Here is a 12,029-nt window from a genome sequence, read left to right as displayed (position 1 = left end):
ACATATAAAAAAAGTAATATGATTGAGCCAGCAAACGTACGGGAATTTTTGTATGTATTCCATCTAACCACACTTAAACCCCCATCGCATCACATATTCGTCCTCTGGTATACTTATTCATTGTTCCATTGATTAACATGTAAAAACAAGTTTTATATTGATGTAGCAACACTAGCACCACAATCCAAGTATTGATAGTGTATTAGTGTTTAGTTATTTAGGAATCAATGGGAATGTGGATAACATTGTGTAAGGCAAACTTCAAATGGAATTAATCGAATGCAAGCATTTAAACGGACATGTGATGTGGAATAATGAAAGAATTTTGGCATCATTCAGTCCAAAAAAAAAATGGTAAGCATATTGTTTTTTATGGAAGGCAATGCTCCTGTGCATCGCATGGGGGAACATGCTAGTTGTTTTAATACTAACATGAATATTTTAGTCGGAACTTAAATAATAATCTACATAAGGAAGACAATGGACATGATTTTGCCACCATGATATATGATAACTGCGTAGATTATTTCTGCGGGAGATACAGCATAACAAAGAACGATGAGCTGCATGGACAAAATCATCCTCCACTATTTGGTTACACTATTTAGTCGCCTCAGAAGCCTCGGAGGTATTGACTTCTCTAGGACACTGAGACACATAAGGTTTGAGCTGCAAAACAGAAGAGTAATATTTAGCGATGAGCTTGGAGTATACTATTCTAAGGATTTCGGGTAGAATCACAGGGACGCGACAAGCACTAACATAACAAGAAAGAAGAGTACGCAAATATACACAAAGATGCAGACCTTGAAATCAGTCAGATCGGGGACGACATAGTTTGGCAGTTTTTCTTGCATTACTACATATCCACCTGCGAGGATTGGGTTCCAAGGATACAACTTTTACTCATGTTTGGAGTTATTAAAAGTCATCAACATACACTAGCAACAAACTCCCAAGATAAAATCAATGGAATTAGTTCCTGAAGGGCCACAAATTTAATCAGTCAATGTGCTGAAAAGTTGAAAAAGCAACTTTAAGCCTTAACCAGCCATATATTAGATCAACAAAAACAACATCCTGAAGTTGACAATCTCTACAGCTAGAATTTCAAAGTTGTAACTTATAATACAATTCAGTAAACATCAGCACAAATATACTAATACAGCTTAGACTTTCTTTCTGAAGACAAACAAGTAGTGACAGATTTCAACAATTCTGATATTCAAATTGCTAGGATATTAACAACCACCAATGCTAAATTAAAAGCATGTTCCCTATTTAAACTCATAAGAAAAGGACCCCAGAAGGGTCTGACATTCAATCAAGCAATCCGTCAATCCCAAAGATGTGTTGCTGAAAGTTAGACATTGACATGAACAATTTTCAAATGGGAGACTCACAATAGAGGAAACTCATTTGAATATATATATATTTATATATATTTCCACATTCAGGGATAATTATAATAATAAAAAAGACCATAATGTGGTCTAAAGACTCTAATGTCTAAAGATATTTACGTCCTGACCTCTTTTACTTGTTTGATATTCTTATGTTGGAAATGTGTTAGCCGGAAGTTCTTAACAGTTTTCTACTTCTATTCTATCTCTTAAAACTGAATTCCCAACTGCTCCTCCAAAGAGAAAGATGTACTCAAATAAGTTAACAGGTTATATAAACCATCCCAATGGTCCATCCCCAATGTGTTGTGCAATAATAGTAAACACCAATCGCACTGCAATGTATTAAGGTGAAAGGTGAACAAACCTTTGCGCGTGTGGAAACCAGTAGGCTTGCAATTTTTCCCTTTGTAGTAACCTCGTGGAGCGCGTTTTGATGATAGAATGTCAAGGGATGAAGTTCGCTTCCTTCGAAACATCCTTCCTATCCCTAGAATTAGTCCCAAAGGCATCGTATCCCTATTCAAGAGTGACAGAATATAATAAGCTGACAATTAAAAAGGGAAATCATGAATGGGTTCAGGAAGAACCATCACTACTCGAATTCAAGGAGAAATACCTTTCAAACCAGGAACAATGTTAGAACAAAATCACTGAACGTCTTAGAATAAAACATAGTATGACAAGCTCAGATACAGCTGCCAAAGCCATCGGACGCAAGAAACAAGGAGCTGTAATCTTCTTTGTGATAACACGTGCGTTTTTCAAAACAAACATTCAAACAATTAATCAAATTCAACGCGCGGCTAAACACTTTCAGGAATATTTACTCGGACGAAAGACGAACTTTAAGACCTATTTCAACCATTAATTTTGAAGGCGCTCGCGACAAGCATTGAAAAAAAAAAGGGTCACAAAGCATCGCCCCTACTACCTGGCAAAGTAAAACCATGCAGTCACTATTTTGCTCGGGGCCAAACCATTTCATACAAATAGAACTGTATGGTATCAAATTCGACATGCAGAACTATCCCGGCCAGACCCTATCATCGAAGCAGTTATAGTTTAAACCCTAAACCCATAAAAGTTTTTGAAACTAGAGATCAGAAAATTTATCGCCTCCTTGCGGGGAACTTAGCTGGAGGTAGGAAAGGAGAGGTGAAGGGATCTGACGCTTACCGTGATTTCAGTGCGGGCTGCCGATCGTCACAAGCCGTCGTCGAGAGCAACCTGAAGTATACGATTAGAAGGTAAGAAAGGGGAATTTGCTTTCATCACTGGGCTGCCTCGGACCACCCAAGTGACATAATTCAAGTTGGACTAGGTATGGCCCATTTTGCATCCATCTTGTTGACAACTCAAACGATCAGGGCCTTGAGCCCTTGAGAGTGAGAAGAAAGAAATATTGGAGGGGAAAGAAGCTACTGGGTCAGAATGAAGACTTGGGCTTGAAATAGTAAGGCCCAAAAGTTTCGATTTAAGTCAGACCTACCAAAGGGGAGGCCCAACCTTCTGTGAGGGGCCTCCAGAACTATTATTTTCACCCGAAATAACAAGGGAAGCTAAGCTTGAGAAGATGAACTAAACAAACAGAGCCTAGCTAATGTTGGGATGAAGATCCCGGAAAGCTGCTCCTATGATCATGGCCTATAAATTCCTGCAGGAAGAAAAACTTAAAATTTCAAAAAACCTGTTGATCTGATTTGGATGCCGAAGTCACATCTTCTTCCTCATCATGCTGTCAGTCCACATAAATGGCCCAGGGATGCTTTGAAACGCAAGCGAGTTTCGAGATAATCTTTTCAAAGCATCGGGATGGATTATGGATGCAAGAACTAGTTCCAAATTTGCTGTAAACTATACGAATTAAAAATTTATTTCCCCTATTTTTTATTAACAAAATAATTAAAATTTTTATTTACACATCTATTTTTCTTGTTGAAACTTTTTATCTTATTTAATCTTATGATTAGACAATGCTTGATTAAGATTTCATTCTTGAACAACATCCCGTCAATAGACAATACTTAAGCAGGGGCTAGGAATCGCGTAAATGATTTCCATCGCCAGTCAAATCAATACAATTGGAATATTATAATAGTTCAAACTAACTATAGGTTGCAGACCTCGGACTTTCTGTTTCCAGTCCCAGATCTGCAGTCCCCCCCCCCCCCCTGAATGGTTTTAGGACCGCATTGCGAAATTTTCATGGGAAACTAACTTTCCCGTAAAGAAATGTTGCAGCAATACTGATGAATTCTTGTGATTGCAAACAATAAGTGTTAGCTGGTTCATGTGTAAATGAAGGAGTTGTGCTTCTGGTGGATCTGGAGATTCTAACGGGCAGAGGTTTGATTGGCCTCGACATTTAAATGCTGAGACGTTGCAAATAAAACTGTGACTTTGTGATTACACCGTTGGAAGCACACACGATGACTTTACCTATGGCTATGAACTGTCATGCGTGCTTCATGGCAAAGGAGGCGGGGACGTCTATCTGGCTTATATGTAATTGCACCCGGCTCTATATTTGGTGTGGTCAGTCCTTCCTCCTCTGGGCATGAATTCAAATTTAACTTCTTTTCAGTTTTCACACTTACATAATGGAACCTGATACAAAAACCTCACTATTTTCCCACGTATAGCCTTGCTAATTCAGTAGTTTTCGTGCAAGACTCCGCAGTCTAATGCATCTTTATTTCATGATCAGGCGGTTAGGGCCAGTCCACAATGTTGGGCATGCTGCACAAGCTTTGTTTTCATTGAAATTTTCCTATTTCACCATATATATATATATATTTATGTTTATATTATATCACAATCACTTTAATCTCAGGCTTCTGCCACTTTTGTATGGAAAAAAAAAAAATTAAAATTCACTTTTCCTCCTCACAAGCGGCAGCAACACATTGAGTCATTGAAGATCAAAATCTAGGCAAAGCCCGGTAATCACTAAAAAAATATTTCTTATATTCATTTCATACAGTAAAATCACTTAAAATAAGCTAATCTAAACACATGATTTTAACCAAGAAAGAAAACATGAGCCAATAAATGTCAAATAATTCAGTCCCAAGAAAATTAATGTTAAATAATATCAATTGCTCGTTAATCGTGATCTAGACTTTGTTTGGGAGGTTTTCACCACAAGCACCTGAAAGTAGAGCCTTATTGTTTTGGGTTCATGCCTTATATTTATAGATGATGTTTGGAAGGTTTAAAAAAGGAAGAATTGCAATGAGATCCCAAATAAAAAAAACAATTGAAAAGCAAGTCCCAGAAGTTGTCATTCTCACTATAGGACTTGTTATTATAGGTTGTTGAGATTGTTATTGAGACCTTTCGGTAATTATTTCTGTTCTGTAGGATTTGATTGTAATTCTCTTTTTTAAAAAATCAGAGTATACAAGAAAAAATAACTTTATTTTCTTGGTTTTACTTTGACACACGTACTGATTGATCACATGAGAAACCAACGGTTCCTGAAGTACAATGGAGAAACATTTTGCACCATGTCATTAAATAAAAAGGTTAAGATACAGTCAAACACCTGCAATTCACAAGAAGGATGCAATCATCATGGATATCATGGTCATAGATACAAGTCAGTTACATCACTAGACACCAGTTTCAGGTTCAGGACGAGGACGATCTTCATCAACCTTGCCAACGTTAAACTTCATCCAGTTCTTTGACTTGCAGACGGTCATGAGAAAGAAAAAACCAATCCCCGCCACCGTCATGATGCCACTAACCAAATAAACAATCTTGGTAGCTATAGCTATTATCAGTATCAAAAACGCAGATGGTATCAAGCACATAATCACCAGTAATGGCAGCTTCACGGGCACCCGAAAAGGCCGATCAAGCATAGGCGACTTCCATCGCAACCAGAGAAACGAAGCAAATTCCAATAACATGCCCAAACTGTACAATAAATTCGCAGAGGAGATGATGTCTTGGAAATTCATGTAAGAGACTCCAAGTGCTATTAAAGTCGAAATCATAATTCCCACCCAGGGTGTATTGAACCGTTTAGATCGAGCGCCGAAAAAGTTGGGCAGGATTCCGATATCTACCATGCCCACACACTGATAAGCACAACTGCTTAGCTGCGCTTCAAACAGCCCAATCGCCGACAAAACTGAACCAAATTCAATCCAATACTTCAGCCATTTTCCGGCAATCATTTCTGCGGCTTGAGCATGAAACCCAGATTCCCATTGAGTCTGATCTAGAGGAATGGATCCGATGACAGCGATGAGTGGGATCAGATAAGACAGGCAAGTGAAAATCACTGAAACTAAAAGAGCCAGGGGGAAAGTTTTCTGGGGCTTATCCACTTCTCCTGCTAAAGTACTAACATTATCCCAGAAATTCAAGTTCCAGAACAGAGTGTTGAAGAATAAAGTCCAATCCTTCTTCACTCCCTTTTGACCTAAACTGAGCCATCTATGGGGACGAACCTTGGGAATTGCAATAAGAGACATTAATATAAAAGGCGAGAGAGAAATAACAGCAAGTATAACAGCAGCATATCCAACAATTGTCAAACCAGTAAAATTGAGAAACGAAAGAGCCAGGGTAAAACCCATTATTGAGATGTAGCGAGGCCAGCCCGATTCGAGAGCGGGAATTGCTTTCTCGACGTAGTTAATGCAAAGAACAGGGAATGAAGCAATATTGATGACGCCACAGAGGAATTTCCACGTGCCCATAAGAGAGCCCCAGAAAGGGCCAAAAGCACGCTCAGCCCAGACGACGTATCCACCGTTACCAGGAAAGGCGGTGGATAATTCTGCAGTAATAAGAGCTTCTGGGACACTCCAGATGAAGGGGAAGACAAGGAAGCCAATGATGGCCAAAAGGGGTCCTGCCGCCTGAACTGCTGGCTCCTCGCCATACGGGCCTCCGGCAACTTCAAAGTATATGAGGAAGATAAGAGGGATGAGACTAAGCTTTTTGGTTCGGGACAGGGACGCAGCCGCCGGGGCCTCCCCAGTCATGGTGGATCGGGTTGGCCTCAGCAAGTCTCTTCTTCCACGGGCTCTCAGACTCCAGAGCGAGCAACTACCGCGCTAAAACCAGATACATATATCTCAAGATTTTGTATCCCATGGAAGTTTTTTTTCCCGATACGCATCGGATCCCATGGAAGTTATCAATGCATATTCAATTCAAATGCCTGTAAAGACGAAATTATAAGAGATGCCGTATTTTGAAATTATTAGATATACTGTATTTTAGTGGAAACAATATAGAGATTATATGGAATGTAACAATTTGAATTCTCCGAAATAATTTATGTTTAGATTAGATTAACAGGTTATTTTTAACATTTTTCTTATTTGATTTTACTATTAAAATTACTAATTATTTTTCTAGTTGAAAATGTTTATTTTGATTGAATCTGATACGTCCACCGGCGTATTTTTAAAGTATGATCTCGATCCTTCAACTTCATATTATATTTTAATTTCCTTTTTATTTTTTATCTCTTAATTTCATTTTCTTTCGGATGCTTTGAGTTTTAAAATGTAATGGGGAAAAAAAATCTAATCTTAAAAAAAAACTCCATCCCCCTTTTGCCGGCTTGAACGTGTTCGTAATGTAACTGATCGGAGATCAAAGTTGTTGGCAGCAAGGTTCACTCAATAGCGGCAGCATTATTGAAGATGCTTTTGAATCTATGTGCCGATGCCAAACTCCAATCGCCGACCATGAAAATCGGATATTGATCCTCCCAGATCTCTCTTTCGTTTTCCCCCCTCAAAATCCCGTCTTCAAGTAAAAAGTAAAGAGTTCAAGTTTAATAGTTTATACTGTTATTGTGTCACCTCAAAATAATTTAAATTGTTAATATTTGATTTGTACATCTTACAATTGCAGTACGTTAAAAATAAAAAGATTTAAATTTATAAAATCTTATAATAATTGTCTTATAAGATATTAAATCTAAACTATCCTTTTTTTCCCCCAAAAAGAGAAAAGATGTATAGATCTGCTTTCATAGATTTTTTTTTTTAATGTAATACAAGTAAATACACACAAACATATTAAGGCTAGACACATTCAAAAACTCATTTAAATATGATGGGTGGTGTTGCTATCACACAACTAGCTGTGGCTAAAATTTCTGGGAAAATTTTTTGCTTTCATTTATTGATATCAGTTTTAGCCATATGTTTTTAGGGTCAAAACGAATGTATATTTCCAATAGAGTACTCATATGGTAAGTGAGATTTTTTTTTTTTTTTTACCAGCATGTGGTAGGTGAGATGGAGAGGCCGTTCGGTTAGGGGAAAAATAGCCTATTACTGATGACTATGAGAATATAAGGTATATATATAATGATGGAATAGAAATAATTGTACCAAATAAACTTCGGAGGCAGAAAAACAGAGAGGGTTCACAATCCAGTAAATGTTGAACGTGCTTTTCTTCATCGACGGCGCAATCTATAAGTCTTGTTTAGAAGCTACAATTAGACATTTTTGTTAGGTTTATTTAGATGCTGGAACTATTCCTCTATTTCTTAATATAAGACTCATTTAATTAATTTAATTATATTAAAAAAATTAGGTAAGTTAGTTAATTATAAAAAATGCGACATATTTTTTCTACAATATCATAATTATTTTTCTTAATACTCCATCTTCTTCTTTTACTTGATTATGACTGAGGGAGTATCTACAGGGATAATTTAGAAAAAATTGATAAATATAAGAAATGTGTTTTATATTTAGGACCAAAATCAACTTAACAATTGAGTCATATATCAAAGATCAAGGAGTATTTACTTTTCAATTTAAGAGTATTTTAAATATTAATGGTGGTGAGGTGGCTAGCAAAGTTAATACGCAAGGGTGAGAAATTGTTCTGTTAGCATTTATTACCCTTAATTGGTTGACATTTTCTCTTTGTTTTTTTTGTTTTTTGGGCCAGCACTTGGTTAACATTTTCTTAGCACCGTTTCTCTCTCATAGGGCAAATTCTTTTTATTGAGTTTTGAAAGTTAGAGGCCAAAAAGCATTTAATGAAAATAATGAATCAATTCAAGACTTTGCATGAAGTCAAAAAAGAAAAGATCATTTGCCTTTTCGGCCCTTTTACCGCCCTGTTCACGGTAAAATGAGAAAATCATAATCAGCCATGGACACCATGGATCGGACTTGTTCATCATTTTAAGGAACGGAGGAGTAATTGGATAAAAAACGCTGGCAAAAAAAAAAAAAAGGGAACAAAAAGGGTCCTGCTATCTCTGCAAATTGATGAATTTTCACGTCCCCATTCAGTTATAAAAATGCGTTTTATCATTTTTATTTCTTAATATAAGACTTAGTTAGTTAATTTAAATAAATTAAAAAAGTTAAAAAAATTACTTAATTACATCATATATTATATATTATATGATTTTTCTAAAATACTTATATATATTATTAAATTATATATCAGTTTATAAGCAGATAAATTAGTTTCCAAAAACAGAAAAAATATAATATTTTAAAATAATTTATTTAATTTTTTAATTCTTATAAATTAGTTAGTTAAGTCTTATATTAATAATCAGAAATAATATTACGTAAGAATTAGTAAATCATTGTTAATCATCTATAATTCAAAAAACGTCACTTTTGATTCCAATATCTTTTAACAAAAAATAAATCCATCATGTCCCAAAGCGTAGGAATTCTTTAGTGGGTTCCTCTTCTTCTTTTTTGGGTATTTATTATTTTTCTTAACAGTTAAAAAAAGATTGCATTTTAAAGAAACTAGCGGTCTAACACAGAATTAACCAATTTTCTTAGCTTGTATAATTAATTAGCCCATATGTTTGCCTCGACGAGGTATTTTAAGTGACCGTAATTGTACTTTTGATAAATATTTGTCTGTTTTTTTTTGACAATATATACATTTTGATTTTTTTTTTTACTTGAATGAGTAGATGCTGGCTGCAGCATGGAGGGCGACTAACTTGTTTGGAAATGCATTGATTTTCACCAAAACCAACATAAAACCAAATATACACATCATACTCAGCCTGATACGTTGTGAACCCTCCTGATCAACTATGATTTTAGTTTCGTGTAGCACTATCAATATGTTACTTCTGGTATTTAATCTAAAAATTAGTTTAATATTTTATTTGATCTTAAATATACAACTTTGATATACTTTGTTTTTTATATTATTCATTTCTTTTTAAAGTAGTCCTTATAGTAAATATCTATATTACAAATTTCATTATATAGTAATTCTATCTAATATATATGATTAGTAAAGGTATTCTGGGAAAAATAACACCTAATTATTATAAATAATTAATTTAACAAATTATTTTAATTTACTTAAATTAGTTAATTATCTTTTAAGAATCAATATGCAATTTATATATATTGATGGAGGTTCCACAACGAGAATTATATTATCTATCATTTTTTTTTCTTAGATTGAAACCGGATATTGCATTACCACTTCAAAATAAGTTACAAAAAGAGAGAGTCACTCTATTTTTCTTTTATCAATTTTTAACTCAATGAAGGGTAATCAAAGATATAAAAAATTCCTATCAAATTATATGCTGACTTAGCAAGATCATCATTATACAAGAAATATGCTCTATGCATACGTGAAAGAAACTATACCCTTACTATTAAATGAAAATTATAATTCGTATCATTTACCATTAAATCATATTTAATAATAACTATTAAATGTGGTTATGAAAATACAAATAACTTTTAAAAAAAAATCCCCTTTTAACAATCACACATTTATAAGTAATTTTAATAAATAAAAATATAATGCAAACAAATTTTTCAAAGTCACTAGTGAAAAAAAGTATCCAAATAAATATTACCAACATCATTTTTAATCAATATTAATAACAAATTCATGATTATCCAATCACAATTAACCCAATTAATTCTTTTACACCATAATCCAAACGGACACTTCTACCACTCAACCAAAAAAGAGGCAAAAGATTTGTTCATGAGATCGGATCATTACATGGTGCTTTCGCTGGTTTTGCACGTTAATCGATTAGCGTTGGATTAAAATTTCAAGAGCAGAGTGTGAGTTGGCAGAGGTGGGAAGTTAGATCCAGTTTCTTCAGCTTCACAATCCCAAGTATATCTCTCGATTTTGATTCCCCAGAAAACATGATCGCTAGTTATCGGAGATATCCAGCGAGACAAGTTAGATATTTCCAGGAAAAGACAGAGACATGGATCCACTTGCCCCTTGGACGGACTCCATTTTTCCTTCAACCAGACGATCGCGTTCTGATTACATGCAAGAAAATCCCACCTCGCGATTAAATGAAAAGAATAACAATGTTATATGACCCCAGAATTTTAAAAAATATTCAATCAATTTTTTACTACTTTCGCTATTTTTACGACTTTCGCTCTTTAATACTAGCATAAGAATTTGAACGGTTGTCCTTAACACAAGAGTAAAGATACCATGTCCCACAATAGCCAACACGTTTGCACAGAGACTAGCTCCTCGCGCTTGCCGTGCAAATTGAATCCTCTCATTTAGAGGTACTTTTTGTACCATGATCATGATGACAATAGATTATTGGCAAAATCTTCAACCATTTAATAATAGGGTTAAGGTGCACTCAACACCCCGAACTATTTTTTCAGGTGTATCCAATATCCTAAAATAATTTTTGGTGCATTCAGTGTCCCAAACTAATTAAAACGGTGCATCCAATGTCCCAAACTAATTAAAATGGTGCATCCGTATCCTGGACTAACAGAAAAGTTAAGTTTGATTGTTAGTTGATCGAAAAATCTGACGTGGCGGACACGTAGGCGTCTGATGTGTATTATTTTGACAAGTTAAGGTGCGCCCAGCACCCTAAACTATTTTCCCAGGTGTACCCAGTGTCATAAAATAATTTTTGGTGCATCCAGTGTCCCAAACTAATTAAAATGGTACTTCCACATTGCAGGCTAACAGAAAAGTTTCGTTTAACCGTTACCTTATTGATTCAGCTAAAAGTTGACCAAAAAATCCTACAGGGCGGACACGCAGGCATCTGATGTGTATTATTTTGACTGAAAATTTAATTTATTTCCTCCTCTTCTAACGTTTATCTTCTGCTAGTTTTTAAACTTAAAAAAAAGAAAGACCACCGATCCACCCTCTTAAATCCTAGTACATGTACCACCCATTCAATCCCATCTTCATCTTTAACATTTTATCCCATTTCTTCCACCACTCCGATTTGAAACCACAACCGCTGTCACAGCACACTTCCATCTTCATCTCTGTCGACTCCTCATCTGACTCACATTTGCTTTCCTTCTCGTAGAACACAGTAAACTTCCCCTTGGTCACTCTATCGACATCGTCATCGCCTTCCGAGAAAACACCCCCGCCACCGGGCTCGTCTCAGGAGCTTTAGTCAAAATAACACACATCAGACGCTTGCGTGTCTGCCATGTAGGATTTTTCGGTCAATTTTCAGTTGAATCAGCAAAGTAACGGTCTTACAAGACTTTTCTTTTAGCCTGGGATGTGGACGCATCGTTTTAATTAGTTTGGGACACTGGATGCACCAAAAATTACTCTAGGACACTAGGCGTATCTGGAAAAATAGTTTAAGGT

At 35.5% G+C, this 12,029-nt stretch overlaps 2 protein-coding genes across 4 annotated transcripts; both read right to left on the bottom strand.

The window, feature by feature from the left end:
• Window positions 1–302: 302 nt before the first annotated feature.
• On the bottom strand, window positions 303–6,493 carry LOC114716551 (39S ribosomal protein L41, mitochondrial). Of its 3 annotated transcripts, none has more exons than XM_028901564.1 (4): window positions 6,248–6,493; window positions 1,771–1,867; window positions 807–871; window positions 303–669 (listed from the first exon to the last, which is right to left on the bottom strand). In XM_028901564.1, the coding sequence occupies exons 1-4, from the start codon at window positions 6,407–6,409 to the stop codon at window positions 601–603; spliced, it is 393 nt and encodes a 130-aa protein (XP_028757397.1). In that variant the 5' UTR covers window positions 6,410–6,493; the 3' UTR covers window positions 303–600. The 3 variants fall into 3 exon arrangements, with proteins under 3 accessions (XP_028757397.1, XP_028757399.1, XP_028757400.1); XM_028901566.1 differs by lacking the exon at window positions 6,248–6,493 and adding an exon at window positions 2,583–2,663 and having other exon boundaries at window positions 1,771–1,922; XM_028901567.1 differs by lacking the exon at window positions 6,248–6,493 and adding an exon at window positions 2,023–2,136 and having other exon boundaries at window positions 1,771–1,922.
• Window positions 4,808–6,240, bottom strand: LOC114716545 (probable polyamine transporter At3g13620). Its single transcript, XM_028901555.1, has one exon. The coding sequence runs from the start codon at window positions 6,119–6,121 to the stop codon at window positions 5,021–5,023; it is 1,101 nt and encodes a 366-aa protein (XP_028757388.1). The 5' UTR covers window positions 6,122–6,240; the 3' UTR covers window positions 4,808–5,020.
• Window positions 6,494–12,029: the final 5,536 nt, after the last annotated feature.

This window comes from Neltuma alba, unplaced genomic scaffold (assembly GCF_004799145.2).
Source record: "Neltuma alba isolate B1F8T4 unplaced genomic scaffold, ASM479914v2 tig00011679_pilon, whole genome shotgun sequence".
Classification (NCBI taxonomy): Eukaryota; Viridiplantae; Streptophyta; class Magnoliopsida; order Fabales; family Fabaceae; genus Neltuma; species Neltuma alba.
Note: the sequence above shows the minus strand (reverse complement) of the source record. Positions and strands in the feature narration are given on the sequence as shown.